At 42.0% G+C, this 18,667-nt stretch overlaps 1 protein-coding gene across 4 annotated transcripts in view; it reads left to right on the top strand.

Annotated features, from left to right (window-relative positions):
• Positions 1–2,223: 2,223 nt before the first annotated feature.
• The window catches only part of PCNX4 (pecanex 4), a gene marked incomplete at its 5' end in the record, with an annotated part of 28,814 nt that continues 12,370 nt past the window's right edge, over positions 2,224–18,667 (top strand). The window contains 6 exons of one of the 4 annotated variants that reach the window (XM_079769055.1): positions 2,224–2,365; positions 11,003–11,747; positions 15,203–15,382; positions 15,471–15,985; positions 16,257–16,357; positions 16,483–16,605. In XM_079769055.1, coding sequence (XP_079625181.1) covers positions 11,059–11,747; positions 15,203–15,382; positions 15,471–15,985; positions 16,257–16,357; positions 16,483–16,605 — 1,608 coding nt within the window. Of the gene's footprint in view, positions 2,366–11,002; positions 11,748–12,047; positions 14,744–14,775; positions 15,383–15,470; positions 15,986–16,256; positions 16,358–16,482; positions 16,606–18,667 lie in introns of those variants that run through there. The other 3 variants (XM_079769056.1, XM_079769058.1, XM_079769057.1) reach the window with 3 other exon arrangements.

Genomic DNA, 18,667 nt, shown 5'->3' on the forward strand with positions numbered 1-18,667 from the left:
ACCGTAAGTTTTTCTAATCTTATTCTAAGATAAAGCAAAGTACAAATATTGAAGAAAAAGAAAAATTTAACCACCAAATATCTAATGCAGGTATTGTAACAAAAATGTTCCTTCTGGTTGGGTCATGTGTAAGTCAAGATGACGAAAATGGGCATTATAAATACAGCCTCTCTACATAGAGATAACAGTTAAGCTGTGCCAGTTCGTTTCCTTACTAAGAGCTTTAGTTATTTGATTTAATCCACACAACCCCCTCTGGGGTAAGTTCTATTTCTATTATTAGCCCAATTTTACGATATGGGAACTGAGTGCCAGGGAGATTTTGTAACTGAGAGATCAGACAAGTAGTGCAGTGATTGGTGGTATCTGGGTTCCCACTCGGGCTTCCTAACTCCTGAGCCTCTACTCTTAACTACAATGTGCTGACTTCTTAGAAGAAGCTGATTTTTCTTTTGTGCTTTTTAGTGCTTTTATTGATTTTTTATTTAGAGAGAGAGGTAAGGAGAGGGAGAGAGAGAAACATCGATGTGAGACATAGATCCCCACACACCCCCACCTAACCCAAACCGCAACCTGGGCAAGTGCCCTGACCCAGCAGTAGTTGATTTTTTCAAAGATGCTTAATGTGGCACTCTGACCCAAAACGGCTGGGGTTATGTCCTCCCCAAAAGAGTGTAAAACATTATGGATGACCTAGGGGCACATTTCACCTTCACACCTAACTCTGAAAGGTTCTACCTGTAAATTGTGTCCGTGAATATAAGGATGCACATCACTGATGCTGCCCAAAGTTTGCTTCCACATGCTTCCAATAAGCTACACTTTTCGCCTGGTTAGTTGCATCCTTTTTTAAAAATAAGCCTTGGATTTCTTTTACTATTAACACACACACACACACACACACACACACACACACACACACACACGATTTTCCCCTTTATGGCCTGAAAACCTAAGTGCTTAAGAACTAAGCCATCCTTTCCAGTAAAGCCAGAGAAGAAACAACAAAATAGGTGGTATATATAATTTTGAGATTAGGAGATCCAAATGAGGCAGTCCTAAGGCCACTCGGAAGTCCAGCTGTGCAGAACGGATACGTCCCGGTCCCGGTCACCAGGGGGACACGCGGGAAAACTGAGACCCACCAATGGCCCTGAAGCTCCCTTTACGGAGCGTCCAAATCATTTAAGACTCAAGTTCTCGGGGGCTGCCTTGCAGACTTTCAACTGGCAATCTGTAAGGTGTCCAGAACATGAGAAAGAAGTGGGAAAATGGGAAATGGAGGCAGTGGGCACAGGGCGTGAGGGCAACTTTTAAACCAGAGAAACTAGGGACTTTGTGGCCACCTGTAATGATTCCCGGATCTGAAATGAATGCTAAGTAATAACAGCCCACCACAACTCTTTTTTCCAGTTGGAACACGGGGACTTGACCTTATTTTATGAAAAAAAAAAAAAAAAAAAAAAAAAAACACAGAGAGATACCTCAGTAACATGTTTCAATGATGGGCGTTTTGGTTCCTTGCATTTAAATACGCAGTCAAAGCCACTCAGGAGGGGGAAATGCAATAAAGGGGCTCTAGCGAGCACCGTGTGCAGTTACAAACCAGCCGAAGAGGATGTACGAAGCATCACTTAAAAGCCATTTATCACCGTCGGTGTGTTGGGTGGTGACGGCCAAAGTGCGGATGTGATTAACAGAAGTCGCAGAACCCTGAGCCGAAGGAGCCGCACTCCACTCCACAGTTGGCTGTCAGACCACGGGTGCCCGGACGCTAGCAAAATGGCGGCCGCGTCTCACTCCGCGCGAGAACACGACCCCGCGAAGGAACGTAGGTCACCAGGGCAACGACGCTCTTGCGTAAGCAGGACGCTCTGGGTCCCGGCGAAAGTTCAAGACTTGCTTAGCGTCCCCCTCGCCGCTTTACCGCGTCTGGGTCCAAGGCAAGGCCAGAGCACAAGCGGCTACCCCGACCCCGGGCCAAGCGAGCTTTGGCTCAAGTCTGGAGCGTACAAAGCGCGCTTACTCCCCCGTTCCACCCCGCCTAGCCGGCCGGAAGGGAGCCCTCCGGTGAGCGCAGGCCTGGGGGCGTGGCGAGCCGAGCACCGGCCCGCCCCGCCCCGCCCCGCCCCCGCGCGCGCTCAGTTCCGCGCCGGATGGCGCCAGCGGGAGTTGACGTTAACCATGGAAACGCGGAGCGGGCTGCGGCGCGACGGAGAGGAGCTGGCTGTCACGTCCCCGCCGCTTATCGGTCTCCCCGTCGGGGTCGCAGACATTCTCCCGGCGGGAGCGCCCAATCGGTTCACCTGCAAAAATGCAGCCCTCTGGATGCCTTTGCATCGCCTCTTCCCTCGGGTGACTCGAGGTACGTTCGATCCCAACACCCTGGAGACTTCTTTGTCGCCTCAATTGCCAAGCCAGTGCAGAGCCACGTTGTTCTTGCAGTTTTAAATTGCGACAGATTTCTCGTTCTTCGTTTATAAAACCTACAAGTGCCACTATCGAACTTTCTGAGACGTAAGATGAATGTAGTCGCGAGAGGTAGCAATCTGGAGTGATTTTAATTTTCTTCTGAAAGACTGTATTTTAGCCTGTTGACTTTAACAGCATTTTGTTTCTAAGAGACACTTATGAAATGGAAAATGGCCTTTTAAGTCTTGATTTGCGGATGGCCTTGTTACCCCAATAAAGCTTACAAATTATTCTCCTTAGATGGTAATGGACTTTATCTCTTCTTATCTCCAACTAAACCACTTTTGCCCCAAATTGGTCAACTTCTGGCCCCCTGACCATGAATAACTCTTTACCCCCTGATCTACTCCCTCTCTCCACAACTCTCTGTCAAGGACCAAGGACCAGCGGTTACTTCTATGACGTCTGCTCCATCAGAAGTTATTTATCAGGCTTTTGAATTAATTATCTACTCTATTATTTCTTTCTTACTCGGCTGTATATTAGGTGTTTTGTTTTTTGTTAACTCCTGCAATTAGGGCAAAGACCATCCTTTATATTATTGATATCCTCCCAACTTCCCTTTTAAATAGCAATATTTAATGTTTGTCTACTTTAATCAGCGTATTTAAGCTATGCCATTAATATATTACATGCCTTTCCATGCCAAGGTGTTTTACTAAATATTAGGGAGAATCAAAAGTATCTCAAGATTTAGCCCCTCACAAATAACTTAATAGAGAGAAAAAAAGAGATAAAAAGATAACATGTGAAGAGTGAATAGTACAAGAAATGCCTTATGTTGATATATGTTACAAGATGAGTAGTATGAACAAGCAATGCTTTTAATATACAGAGAGAAGAGAGGCACAGTTTGGCCTACGTACTCTGCAAAATTTTTGGAATGGAATAGGCTGAATCTTGAAAGTTGACTAAGGTTACTAATTAGGGAAGGGAGTAGAGGGTATCATAGGCAAAGGAGAGGCTTTGAGCAGAGGCACCCACGATGAAAAGCACAGAATGTGTTTGCTGGGCATGGGGTTGAGAGTTCTAGAGAATGTTTGATAAACTTAAGAGGTGTGAAAATGTCATACATAAAACACACACACAAACACAGCATAGGGTGTATGCCTTCTGAAACTTTTTACACCGATACAAATTATACAGCCATTATACATACTCTTGTTTTAAAATAAATGCAAATGGGTCTTTGTGAGTTTGTTTTACTTTGCAGTATATCATGGGAATCTTTCCTTGCTTTCACATTAACAATAGATCTTCAGAATATTTCACTACTTGGAATATAATCACAGAGTATCCTATCAAAGTTAAATGAACATGAGTAGTAACATGCATGCAGCTAGATAATCTGGTTGATAAGTATCCTCAGTTTTTGGCTTCCTTTCCCAGCAAGCCATCTCACCTTGTTCCTGGCTTGCCTCAGTGGAGCAAGAGAGGGCAACTTTTCCTAACTTCCTGGGGAATTTCAGGTATATCCAGACTCTTAAAAAAGCCCAGGCCAGCCATCCAAGTTTATTTTTCTATCTGATGACGTCTTTCATAGATAATTGAAATCAGAATGTTTACTCCTGCTTATAAGAATGTGCCTTTACTTACCCTATGGCTTCTACAGAACAATCATATCAGAATACAGTACACTCAATGTACGGAATACTAAGCCTGATCAGTACAGGAGATAAACTCATTCAGAGGGTAAGGAGGCAATCTTCTCATTCCCTGAGATTGAACCATCAACCACATAAATTCTGCTGTTTTGTGAGTACTTATAGGGCTGCCATGTGAATAAAAGCTATGATTTGTTCTGTGCAGAATGAAGACTAATGGCTTGAAGATATAAGACAACTAGGGGCTCAGTGCACGAATTTGTGCACCTTGAAAGGAACTGTGGGCCACGAGGCTGCTGTAGGCACAGCGGCCCATCCTCCATGCACCTACCAGGCCCCTCCCGCCGTGGCCCCCGGTCCTCTGTCTGCCGGCAGCTCCACTCCCACCACCCCCGCTCCCATGCGCTGATAGTGCCAGCCCCGCTTGCACCCGTTGACGGCATGGAGCGATTGGGGCTAGTGCCAGTAGCGGGTGTGAGCAGGGCTGGCACAGTCAGCGGGTACAAGCAATGGCTGTTGTCTCGATCTCCCCTCAGGAGCAGGGAGAGGTGGAGAAGCCTTCAGGGAGATCAGGGCCGGCAGCTGCCTCTCGCACCCGCTGATGGCTCCGAGCGATTGGGACCAGTGCCGGGCACCAGCAGCAGGTGTGAGTGGCAGCTCCGGCACTGGCTGCAGGTGCAAGTGGGGCTGGCGCTGGTAGTAGGTGTGAGCGGCAGCTCTGGCGCTGGCAGTGGTGCAGCGGGGCTGGCACTGGCAGCGGGTGCAAGCAGCGGCTACCGACCCCGATCTCCCCTCAGGAGCAGGGGAGGTAGAGAAGCCCTTAGGGGCGATCGGGGCCGACCGCTGCTGCTCACACCCGCTGATGGCGCTGAGCAGTCATGCCCAGCGCGGGCAGTGGGTGTGAGCGGCGGCTCTGGCGCCAGCAGTGGGTACAAGCAGGGCCGGCGCCGGCAGCAGGTACAAGCAGCAGGTGGGACCGCAGTGTGTGGGAGCAAAGAATTTTCAGTAACCACTGGAGGCTCACCCCGATGACAGCGACTGGCACCCCACCTTGGTCTGGCACCCCCACTCACCTGATCTACCATCCCGCCATGTTCTGTGTACATCATAGCGACCAGTTGTTCGGTTGTTCTGGTTGTTCCTCCATTCTGTCTATTTGCATATTAGCCTTTTATTATTTATGAGTGGCCGGGTGCACGAAATTTGTGCATGGGGGGGGCGTTCCCTCAGCCCAGCCTGCACCCTCTCCAATCGGGGACCCCTTGGGGGATGTCTGACTGCCCTCTCCTAAACTGGCAGTCGGACATCCCTACCTGCCTGATTGCCCCTAACTACCTCTGCCTGCCTGCCTGATCGTCCCTAACCTCTGCCTGTCAGCCTAATTGCTTCTAACTGACCTCCCCTGCCAGCCTGATCACCCCTAACTGCCTCTGCCCCCACCACATCTAGAAGGAATTCAGATGTCTGGAAGATGGCCAGTTGACCCAGTCTAATTAGCATAGTACCCTTTTATTAGTATAGATAGATTATATAGGATAGGATTGCTTAAATGGGGCGGGGGAGCCTTTTTCAGCAGGAGGATATTCTCTTGGCAGACAAAAATACATAATCCCTATATCTGGACTGATAACCAGCATATGCACTATACTGCCAAACCGGTCATTAAAAAATTGAACCGCTTTCTTACACCTTACACCAAACAGCTGTTGCCCTTAAAACTCCTCCTCAGCCTCACCTTAGGTTCTGCCTTTGCAGTTCACCCAGATTAGGTTCTGATTGGTCAGTTTCTATGCCAGTCAGTGTCAGAAGCTCCACCTCCTAGGCAGCCATTGGCTCCTTGCAGTTCACCCAGATTTGGTTCTGATTGGTCATTTTCTATGCCAGTCAGCATCAAAAGCTCCACCTCCTAGGCAGCCATTGGCTCCTCACAGTTCACCCAGATTTGGTTCTGATTGGTTGGTCTCTATGCCAGTCAGTGTCTCCGGGCCTATCTCCAGGCCTGATCAGAGAGGCGGTGCTGATCAGCAGTCCCTGCAGAGGCCTGGAGAGAAAGAGAGGCATGGCTGCTGGCCAGGCCTGGAGAGAAAGAGAGGCAAGGGCTGATCAACAGCTGCTATGGAGGCTACGGATCGGTTGAGCCACGGGCAGTTGGCTGACCAGCCCCACCCCCAGCCAGGCCGGTTGGCCGCCACGGCAACCCAACACTGACTGTAGGGCTGACTTCCGGTCGGTTGAGCCTTCGGTCATTTTGGATGTTATGGATCTTGGGTTTTTATATATTAGGACTAGATTTGTGCACAGTTGGGGTCCAGCCAGCCCGGCCCCAATCGGGGTGGATTGGGGCCGGGCCTGTCGGGAGGAGGAGACAAGTGGTTGGCTGGCCAGCTCCACCCCCGATTGGGGTTGGGGGGCCAATCGGAGGTAGGGCCAGCCGGGGGAAGTTATTAGTGTCAAAGACCTTTGCAGGGTGTATACACATTTGCTGTTGGCTTTCGGATGAGTTGAAGCTTCAAAGGCGCTTTAGTGTCAGGGACACTTACAGCTTCCGTTTCTAGGCCTCCCCCTAGACAGGTAATGCAGTTTAGTTCCCTGCTGACAAACCCTGTACAGAGAGGCCATGATGTGATGTGGCTGCCCTCTTTGGTAGTAAGCAGTGGAGGGAGAACACAGGAAGATGGTGGTTCTGCTGGGCACCTTTCCTGGACACCTGATTGCATCGGGGTAGGGGGTGGCAATTGGGGGCTGGCCCAGCCACGGGCAGTTGGCTGACCAGCCCCACCCCCAGCCAGGCCGGTTGGCCGCCACAGTGCACATCATAGCCACCGGTTGTTCTGGTCGTTCTGCTGTTTGGTCACTTGGCTTTTATATATATAGATCTATCTATAATAATAAAAGTGTAATATGCTAATTAGACCAAACAGCCAAACAACCTTCTGGACGTCACTCTGAACGTCCTTCCAGACGAAGCTGCCGCAGTGGGGGCTGAGGCAGAGACAGTTAGGGGCGATCAGGCAGGCAGGCGAGTAGTTAGGGGCAGTAAGGCAGGAAGGCAGAAGGGTTAGGGATGATCAGGCATGCAGGCGAGCGGTTAGGGGTGATCAGACAGGCAGGCAAGTGGTTAGGGGCGATCAGGCAGGCAGGCAGAATTGTTAGGGGTGATCAGGCAGGCAGGCAAGTGGTTAGGGGTGATCAGGCAGTTGAGTGGATAGGGGTGATCAGGCAGGCAGGCAGAGTAGTTAGGGGTGATCAGGCAGGCAGGCAGAGTAGTTAGGGGTGATCAGGCAGGCAGGCAGAGTTGTTAGGGGTGATCAGGCAGGCAGGCAGGGAAGCGGTTAGGAGCCAGCAGTCCCGGATTGCGAGAGGGATGTCCGACTGCCAGTTTAGGCTTGATCCCGCAGTGGGATTGGGCCTAAACCAGCAGTCGGACATTCCCCGAGGGGTCCTGGATTGAGAGAGGGGACAGGTTGGACTGAGGGACCCCCCCCCCACCCCATGCACGAATTTCATGCACCCTGCCTCTAGTAGATATATAAAAGCCCACCAACCGAATGACTGGAACAACCAGTCGCTATGACGTGCACTATGGTGGCCAACGGGCCCGATCTGGGCCCTGATAGGCACCCCCAACCACCTGCAGCCCCTCCCCCCAACTGGCCCCGCCCCCAATCGACCCTCATCGGGGTGGGCTGGCCAGACTCCACCCATGCACCGGGCCTCTAGTATAGGATAAGTGTTTGTAGTTTAAAGAACTTCCTAACAGTATAACAAGAGGGATTGTAAGGCAGTAATTCTTAATAGTGACCCAAAAATCTTTTGTGATGCCCAAAAGCTCTCTCCAGGGCTGATTTTGATTGGGTAGAAGTGGCTTGCAGAAAAGCTTTTAAACTGATGGGAAGAAATGCTATTTTAAGATGGCTTTAAATACTTTTATGTGTTGTAAAATACATATAACAAATTTTATCATCTTAACCATTTTTCAGTGTATAGTTCAGTAATATCAAGACTATTACTTTGTAGTGCAGCCATTTACCACCATCCTTCCCCATGATTCTTTTTATCTTGTAAAACTCTATACCCCTTAAAAAACACTCCCCATTTGCTTGTCCCCCAGCCCATGACAGTCATCATTCTACTTTCAATCTATGATTTTGATTATTCTAAGTAACTCATATAAGTAGAGTCATACAGTATTTGAAATATGACTTATTTCCCTTAGCATAATGTCTTCAAGGTTCATCTATGTTGTAGCATATTACAAGATTTCCTTCCTTTTTAAGACTGAATACTATTCCCCTATAAGTATATACCACATTTTGCTTATCCATTAATCCTTTGATGGACATTAATTCCACATTTTAGTTATTGTAAATAATGCGGCTATGAACATGAGTATATAATATCTCTTTGAGACCCTGCTTTTAATTATTTGGGGCATATATCCAGAAGTGGAATTCTTAGGTTTTATGGTAATTTGATTTTTAATTTTTTGAGGAACTACCATACTGTTTTTCACAGAAGTTGTACCATTTTACATTCCCAACAGCAGTGCACAAGGGTTCTAGTTTTTCCAGATTCTCATCAATATTTGTTATTTTTTGTTGTTGTTTTTATAGTAGCCATCCTAATGGGTGTGAGGTAATATCTCATTGTAGTTTTGATTTGCATTTCCCTAATGACTAGTGATGTTGAGCATCTTTTCATTTGCTTATTGGAATTTGTATGTCTTCTTTGGATAAATGTCTATTCAAGTCCTTTGCCAGTTTTTGAATTGGGTTGTTTGTTCTTTTATTGTTGGGTTTTTGGAGTTCTCTATATATTCTGCATATTAATCCCTTGTTAGGTATATGCTTTGCAAATATTTTTTCCCATTCTGTGGGTTGCCTTTTGACTCAGTTGATCGTATCTTTTGATGCATATACTTTTAAAATTTTTATTCAGTCCAATTTGTCTATTTTTTTATACCTTTCATGTCATATCCAAGAAATCATTTCCAAATCCAATGTTGGAAGCTTTTCTCCTGTATATTCTCCTAAGAGTTTTATTGTTTTAGCTCTTACATTTAGGCCGTTGATCTAGGTGAGGTAGTTTTTGTATATAATGTTAGGTAAGGCTCTGACTTCATTGTTTTGCATCTGGATATCCTGTTTCTCAGCACCATTTGTTGCAAAAGACTGTCCATTCCTCATTGGATGGTCTTGCATCTTTGTCAAATCTTTGACCATATATAAGAGTTTATTTCTGGGCTCTCTATTCTGTTCCATTGGTATATATGTCTGTCATTGTGAAGATGGCTTTAAACATAGTTCACAACATATGATCCCTGAGGTAATCCTTTGTTAGCTAGCCTTGTGTTAGGCAACTGTTTTTCTTGATAAGCTACTGAGTATATCCCAGGAGAAGGAAAACTTGAAAATAAGAGAGATCACATTGTTTGATACATAGATTTTTGTGACCCTTAAATTAAAATAATCTAGACCAGCAATTTTCAACCTTTTTCATCTCATGACACACATAAAATAATTACTGAAATTCTGCGGCACACTAAAAAATATTTTTTGCCAATCTGACAAAAAATAGGTATAATTTTGATTTATAAAAAATAATAATAATAGTAATTGCCTATCCTTTTTGCTCCAAAGTGACTTTAAAAAAAATCAGGTGTCTATACTTGTAAATAAGGATTTCTGGTACCAAGACTTACCCAATCAGATGCAACCTCATTATGTGATGTGACCATAAGATGCAGCTCTAATATATATGACCTATATATTTATGGTTCAAGGGAGGGAATTCATACCAGCTATTGTGTTAGCTGTTGTCATTTTTTTTATTTGATAGTCTAAGGGAGAAGGGAGTTAGTGCCCCTGACTACATTGTTTTAAAAATTCTTGCAGGACACCAGTGGAAAATCACTGATCTGGACTAAAGCATGTATAGGTCTTATTATTATTTCAAATGCTTTCCTAGTGCAGGAAGATTTTTTGAAAACTGACAACAGAAAGAGAGACTAAAATTTTAATCCTGTGATAATGTAGCTAGTAATAAGCATTATTCTGATACCTGAAGTCTTTTGAGTTGAATGATGACATCATTGTTCTTCCTACTACATGTTGAGCAGCCAATGGCTTTTTATCAGAAGGCTACTATTTTAGCAGAATTTAACTTTTTAAATTATCGGAAAATCCTAAATCTACTATAATTGTTAAATGATATGCCTAACAGTATTTCTGTTTTTCATTTCTATTTCTATTTTAATTCAAGGTAATTATAGAGAATATCCTTATTTTAGGGCAGATGTTGGTAAACTGTGACTCACAGGCCACATCTGGCCCACAACCAGTTAGGGTAAATACTGTGAAGTTTTATTGGAACACAATCACTCATACCCATTTCTGTATGTATTGTTTGTGGCTCCTTTTCTGCAACAACAGCAGGGTTGAGTCATTATAACAAAGACCATATGGTCCACAAAACCTAAAATATTCACTCTTTGGCCCTTTACAGAAAAAATTTGCTGGCCCTTGTAATAGAGGGAAAAGTTAGTAAACAACAGAAGCTCTGAGGGAAATGATCAGTTAAACCAGATTTGAGTTGAAAGTACTTACTTTTTAAACTTTCCTTTGGTCTCAAAAATCTCAAATTGTGAGTTAATGTAAGATTTAATTACAGATATTACATTCTAGATAAATTAATAATGAATGTGGTGATCGTTTTGTTTTTTTTTCAAATGAAAAACAACTTAGCCATTATTTATTTAGTACCAAGTATGCATCAGGCAATGGGGAGGAGGTAGAAAAATGAGGTTGTAAATCCTGCCCTTGAAGGAATTGAGGAGATAAAATAGAAATGTGTGGTTTCCCCTACGTGTTTTAAGTATGACATTTCCAAAAAGTGACGTTTTTCTTTCTTTCTTTCTTTCTTTTTAGAGACTGCGGTGTTACAGAAAATGATGTGACTTTCAGGGTACTCCTGAGTGAGAAGGATGAGTCCTGATGTGCCTCTACTGAATGATTACAAAAAGGACTTCCTTCTGAAGCGCTTTCCACAGACTGTTCTTGGAGGCCCTCGACTCAGATTAGGCTATTGTGCCCCTTCTTACGTATATATTAATCAAATCATCCTTTTTATGGTACCATGGGTTTGGGGTGGAATAGGAACACTTTTGTACCAATTAGGCATCCTAGAAGACTATTACACAGCAGCACTCTCAGGTGGACTAATGCTTTTCACCGCATTTGTCATCCAGTTCACAAGTTTATACGCCAGAAACAAATCATCAACGGTAGAAAGAATGCTAAGCACAGATATCTTAGCAGAGGAAGATGAGCATGAATTTACAAGTTGTACTGGTGCTGAGACTATAAAATTTCTAATTCCTGGGAAGAAATATATAGCCAATACGGTTTTTCATTCTGTTCTTGCTGGGTTAATGTGTGGTCTTGGAACGTGGTATCTGCTCCCAAATAGGATGATCTTGCTGTATGGCAATGCAGGAGGCGCTGTTCTGCTGTTTTTCTTTGGATGGATTACATTATGTACAGGAGAATATTCATTAATTGTAAACACAGCCATAGAGACTGCAACTTTTCAAACCCAGGATACTTATGAAATCATTCCTCTTATGAGACCTCTTTATATTTTTTTCTTTGTTTCTATAGATCTTGCATACAGGTAATAAGCTATCAAATACTTTATAACTTGCTTTGTGTTAAAGCAACCTCATTTCTCTACCTCCTCCCCATTGCCTGACGCATACTTGGTACTAAATAGATAATGGCTAAGTTGTTTTTCATTTGAAAATTTTCCTAGAGATTAATCATCAAAGCTATCACCCAATGGTTTATCTTGATGACTTCCACTTCAAAGATAGGAGCACTCTCCATAGTATTAAAAAATGTATCTTTGAAGTGGAAGTCATCAAGTTAAACCATTGGGTGATAGCTTTGATGATTAATCTCTAGGAAAATTTTCTGTTAAACATATATACTAAAGCAGTAAGTAAATCTTATTGAAGAGTAAAAAGAAAATTCTTTATAAGGTAAATCAACTAAATTTCAGTCCTATGTTTCACTTTAAAGAAGTGAGCCACCTAATTTATGGTAGTGTGTATGGCAACCCAAAATAAGATAAGGCATATATATATAGAAGCCCAGCGACCGAACGGCAGAATGTCCAGAACGACCAATCAACCAGTCTCTATGATGGCACTGACCACGAGGGGCAGACACTCAACGCAGGAGCTGCCCCATGGTGGTGAGTGTGCTCCTACAGTGAGAGCGCTGCTCAGCTGGCTGACTAGGATGAACGGTACTCCCACAGCGGGAGCAGCCGCTCAGAGGGCGGGTCCACAGCTGCTCAGCTGACTGGGATGAGCATTGCTCCCAGAGCATGCCAATCCCCGCAGGCCATGCCCCCCACCAGTGCATGAATCCATGCACCAGGCCTCTAGTTGAAAAATATTTATCAAGTTTGTGTACTGAAACTGACTTACTCTTAAGTGTCTGTTATTCCTTAACTCTAAGTCTCTTCTAATTGTGCTACATTTATGGACCTTTGGACACTACATTATCCCTGTAATTCTTCGTTTAATCATACATATTAAGGGAAAATTAATTTATGGAAATTAATTTATAGCTGGTTTCTCAGTACCACTATTATTTGCTAACTATAACATATATTACAGTTAAATGCTTGATTTTGAAAAGTTAGCAGTAAAATTGACTTAAAATATATATACATTTGACCCATTTTAAAGATTTAACCTTATAAGGTTATTGTTTTCAGAATACAAAATATTTTTTTAATCTTTATTGTTGAAAATATTACATATGTCCCCCTTTCCCCCCATTGACCTCTCCCACCCAACCCCCGCCCCCAAGGATCCAAATTCTTAAGTTACTATCTCACTGTGGCATTTCTGAAATTAGAAATTATATACATCTTTGTATTTAAAATGATGCCCTAGGTTCTTTAATTTAAAAAACATCTCAGTTAATTTATAATTTCGTTACTTTGCTTTTTCTGCATTACTTCTTTTTAAAAAAAAGAGCATAAGTGTTTTTGCTATATTCTATTTTGGTTTCAAATAATTTTAGTGTTTATAATAATTACAAAGAAGTTTTTTTAATTAACTAGAAGAAAAGGCAGTGTTCAAATCTATTTTTAAAGAATGACATTTTGTGCAAAAAAATTACCTCCCACTTCACTTTTAGAAAATATTTAGCTTCTGATTAACAAAATAATAAAGAATCAAGAAGATCTTTATATAGTAGGTATGACACTTCTCCCCTATAATCGCCATACTGTTGTCTCAGTACATGAGTTCTTTCTCTTTTTTTTCTTTTTTGCTCAATCCCTCCATGCCCCCTTCCTCCCCGCACCACACACACCAGAAAGCTGTCAGCTTGCTCTCTATGAATCTAAGGAGAAGTGTTCTCTTAAAAAACAACAACAACAAAAAAACACACAGCAACAAAAAACCCTCTATATATCCTTGACCTTCCTGTGGCTTATTGTGTATGGTTCGATTTTCTTTTTTGTTACTTCCTTCAGTGTTTTCTTCTCAGGATGAGATTAATTTTATTTTAAACTATACTACACAAAGCATTGTCCTCTAATTTAGCATCACATTGTTAACCTTGTGTTCATTAATTCTCTGCTTATAAAAATGTGAAGGACATACATTATGATGCAGAGTGCATTAGCTAGCATTGTCCTGCTATGTGTGTGACCAAACACATTATGCTGTTATTATATCTGTAGTTTTTTATACATTTGCATCTGGACTGTTAAAGTACATTTAAGTGTTGACTATTACAGAAGTTGCCTTTTCTCTTGATTTCTAGTAGCTTGGGTATTCAAGTACAATTATAAGTTTTGAGATTCATCTCTTTTGAGTTATCTCTGCAACTCCATAAGTACTGTGACATTGTTGCTTTTCAGACAAGGTGATTGTTTAGCCTCATTTCAAAAAATTAGTAACATAGATAATTTTATTCTTATGTGCTTTAAAAGTTTGTATTATATTATTTGAAGTCATTTAATGATGTTATATTTAACTGGTCAGTGCTGTATCAAGAACCAGTTTCTCCACTTACAAGAAAAGCCATCTCTGATTTATGAGATTGTATAGTACCAGTTTGTGTTCTCAAATTCATACCACTGTGTATACATAATAGAAACAATATTAAAAAGTGAGAGTTAAGTTTCCAGACTAACCCACAGCGGCACATTCATAACCTAATATTGCTGGCTTCTGCTATTAACTATACTAACTTCAAATTTTGGGGCCTGGGAGAAAGACAGTATGAGAGAGTTGAAGAAAGAGAACAGCTTCTTCTCTTCCAGCTACTGATGTGTGAATAGCAGGAAGGCTTTGGCTTTCCCAGAGTTACTTGCAATTTTAAACTTAAAAAATTTTATACTCTAAAAAATCATTGGTAGAATATAGCCAATGTAGTTTAGACATTTAGGGAGAAATGTATTTGCCCTGGGCTCAGTGGAGTTTTACAGATTTCTAAATTCAATTTTATTCAGTAAACTAGAGGCCCAGTGCATGAATTCGGGGGTCAGGACCGATCAGGGCCATCTTGCCCAGTCCTGATTGGAACAGATCAGGGCCGCCTGGCCACGGGGAGGGACCACGGGAGGTTGGCTGGCTGCGGGAGGTTGGCTGGCTGCGGGAGGTTGGCTGTGGGAGTGCACTGACCACCACGGGACAGCTCCTGCGTTGAGCATCTGCCCCCTGGTGATCAGTGTGCGTCATAGTGACCAACCAGTCGCTCGGTCGTTCAGTCACTTAGGCTTTTATATATATATAGAGAGAGATTACTTTTCATTTCATTTTCTTTCCACATTTGAATCCACATATTCTCTAAGTGGTAACTTGTACACTGCTGAGTAGGGAGGGTAGTTCCTGGTATAAGGGAAGAACAATGATCACAACTTATATGTGTTGATCTTTTGCAAATTGGGACTAGGATCTTTCTGTAAGTGTTCTTTGGTTTGGAGGGTGGTGGTATTTATGGTGTGGGAGGGAAGGAGTGTATGTACGTTTTGTTTTTCCTGAAAAGATTCTCTTCTATATATTATTTTTGTATGATTTAAATATTTTCTTTTCCCTATAGGTTTATGGTAAATATACCAGCTCTAGAACAAATGAATCAGATTTTACACATCTTGTTTATATTTTTGCCCTTTCTGTGGGCACTAGGGATTCTGCCCCCACCTGATGCGCTTTTCTTATGGGCAATGGAGCAGGTTTTAGAGTTTGGCCTTGGAGGCTCATCTATGTCAACCCACCTACGGTAATTATTTTAAATATTAAAGCTATATGTAACTTACTCTTAAAGGACATTATTTCTTTTCAAACAAATCCTCTTTTTTTCTCTGCAGATTATTAATAATGTTCATCATTTCTGCTGGAACAGCTGGAACATCGTATTTCATTCCCAGCACTGTTGGAGTGGTTCTTTTCATGACTGGGCTTGGGTTCTTACTGAGTCTTAACCTAAGTGAGATGGGTTTTATCTTCAAACACAGTGTAATTGGACACAGAGTTGGAATCAAATCTAAGACTTTACCCCTTGGTTCAGAAAAACAGTTTACTTGGAAGGAATGCCTCTTCTACGTCATTATGTTAGTCTTGGCTCTCTTAGAAAGTATTTTGCTGCATCACTTTGCTTGTTGTTCACAGATTTCCAAAAACAGCCCTCAAGCTATTGTTGGCTATGTTTTGATGATATTGCTTATAGTACTATGGATACTTAGAGAAATTCAAAGTGTCTATATCTTTGGAATTTTCCGAAACCCTTTCTATCCAAAGGATGTGCAAACTATGACATTGTTCTTAGAAAAGCAAGCAAGGCTCATGAAGATTGGTGTTGTCAGACGGATTTTGCTAAATCTAGGTAGGAAGGTAAAAATTTACTTAGTATTATATCTACAAAGTGTACAGAAATATGGAATTCCCATATCTGTGTAATATATACTTCATATAAGTATTTTATGTTTTGGTTTGTTCATTTGTTTGATGTGATTTTTGTTCTTTGTGTGTTTTTTGTTGTTGTTGTTTTTAGTTAATAGCTTAAATGGGCATTTATAAAGCCTCATATTGGCCAAAATAAAATACGGTAGAAGGGGTTACATTGCCTTAATTAAATTTGTCTTTTTTTCTCTTAGTGTCACCATTTGCTATGATAGCATTTCTTTCATTGGACAGTTCCTTACAAGGGCTCCACTCTCTGCCTGTCTCCATTGGATTCACAAGAGCTTTTAGAATGGTAATCCTAGTATGCACTTAATAATAATTTCCTATTTCTAAATTTAATCATGATTTTGTTTACTCTAATAGTTTACATAAGTTATCAAATTCTCCCTAATCAAGTGGATTATTTGTGTACTGCAGGTATGGCAGAATACAGAAAATGCTTTACTGGAGACAGTCATCGTATCCACAGTGCACTTGTTGACCTCCAGTACAGACACATGGTGGAACAGAAGCCTGAATACAGGAATCAGACTCTTACTGGTAAGTGTATTTTTTAACAGTTTTATTGAGATGTATTTCATATACCATAAAGCCATCCACTTAAAATATCCAGTTCAGTGGTTGAGCATTAACCTATGAACCTGGAGGTGATGGTTCAATTCCAGGTCAGGGCACATGGCTAGGTTGTGGGCTCAATCCCCAGTGTGAGGTGTGCAGGAGGCAGCCAATCAATGATTCTCTCTCATCATTGATGTTTCTATCTCTCTCTCCCTCTCCTTTCCTTTCTGAAATCAATAAAAATATATTTTTAAAAATATGCAATTCAGTGGTATCCTGTATAATAAAAGGCTAATACGCAAATTGTCCCCTCAACTGGGAGTTCTACCAGGAGTTAGATCAGGGGGCGGGCCGGCCGGCCAACCACCCGTGGCCCCTCCCCCCAGCTGGCCTGGCCCGATTGGCCCCAATCAGGGCGGGCCAGCCAGACCCCACTCATGCACAAATTCGTGCACCGGGCCTCTAGTATATTCAGAATTTTTCAGTCATCAACACAATCTAATTTTAGAACATTTTCAACATTCAAAAAGAAACCTCATACACATTGTGTTTATCATTCCTAGTCTCCATCAAACCCACTTCCTGATCCAGCCCCAGCAACCATTAATCTACTTTCTGTTTCTATGTATTCACCTATTCTGGACATTTTACATGAATGGGATTATACAATATGTAGTCTTTTGCATCATGCTTCTTTCACTTATGTTTTCAAGGTTCATCCATATTGTAGTATGTATCAGTATTCTTTTTTGTTGCTGAATAATATTCTGTTTTATGGATGTACACATTTGGTTGATTCATTCATCATAAAATAGATATTTAGGTTGTTTTTTACTTTTGACTATGAATAATGCTACTATGCACATTTGTGTACACATTTTTTATATGGACATATTGTCAAATATTTTTCCAAAGTGGCTGCACCATTTAACATTCCCACCAACATGAGGATTCTAATTTCTCTATATCCTCACAAACACTTGTTATTATCTGACCTTTTCATTATAGTCATTATAGTGAGTGTAAACTGCTATCTTGTGATTTTGATTTGTATCTCTCTGAATGCTAATGATGCATCTTTCCATATGTTTATTGGCCATTTATGCATGTTTTTTGGATAAATGTCTATTCCAATACTTTGCCCACTTTTATTTGGATTATTTACCTTTTTATTGTTGAGCTGTAAGAGTTCTTTATATATTCTGGATACAAGTTCCTTGACAAATATATGATAAAAGTTTTCTCACATTATGTAAATTATCTTTTACTTTCTTGATATCCTTTGAAGCAAAAAAAGTTTTTAATTTTGGTGAAGTTCAGTTTATCAATATTTTTATCACTTGTATTTTTTGTTTTATAGCTAATAAATACTGCCCATTCCAAGATCAGAAAGATTTACTATATTCTAAGAGTTTTACAGTTTTAGCTCTTACATTTGGGTCTGTGATCACTTTGAGTTAATTTTTTTATATGACTAGTAGCCCTGTGCATGAATCCGTGCGCCAGCAGCTCTCTGCGGGGCCTGGCCACTCCGCGCCCGCTGCCCAGAGGCTCTCCGCAGCCCAGAGGCCCATCTGCAGCCGGGCGCAGAACGCTTGCCTCATCGCCGGGCAGTGAGGCAAGCATTCTGCCAGGCTGCTCACGCTGCCCACTCTCAGCAGCCGCCCCCCTGGGACTGGGGGACTCCAGCGGGGCTGAGAGGACTGGGTGCTGCCATCTTGTGGCTATGGGCACCGCCATCTTTGTGACAGAGTGACAGTTAATTTGCATATTACCCTTTTATTAGATAGGAGGATGTGAGGTAGGGTTTCAGATCTGTTCTTTTGTATATGGATGTACAATTGTCTCAGCACCATTTATTGGAAAAACTGTTCTTTCTTCAATGATGTTTCTTCTTCCCATCCATGAACATGAGGTATATTTACTATTTATTTAGGACTTTTTTAGTTTATTTCGACAGTGTTTTATAGTTTTCAATATAGTACAAGTATTATGCTTTTGTTAAATTTATTTCTAACTATTGTATTCTTTATGATAATACTAG

Source organism: Cnephaeus nilssonii (assembly GCF_951640355.1).
Source record: "Cnephaeus nilssonii genome assembly, chromosome: 4".
Lineage (NCBI taxonomy): Eukaryota > Metazoa > Chordata > Mammalia > Chiroptera > Vespertilionidae > Cnephaeus > Cnephaeus nilssonii.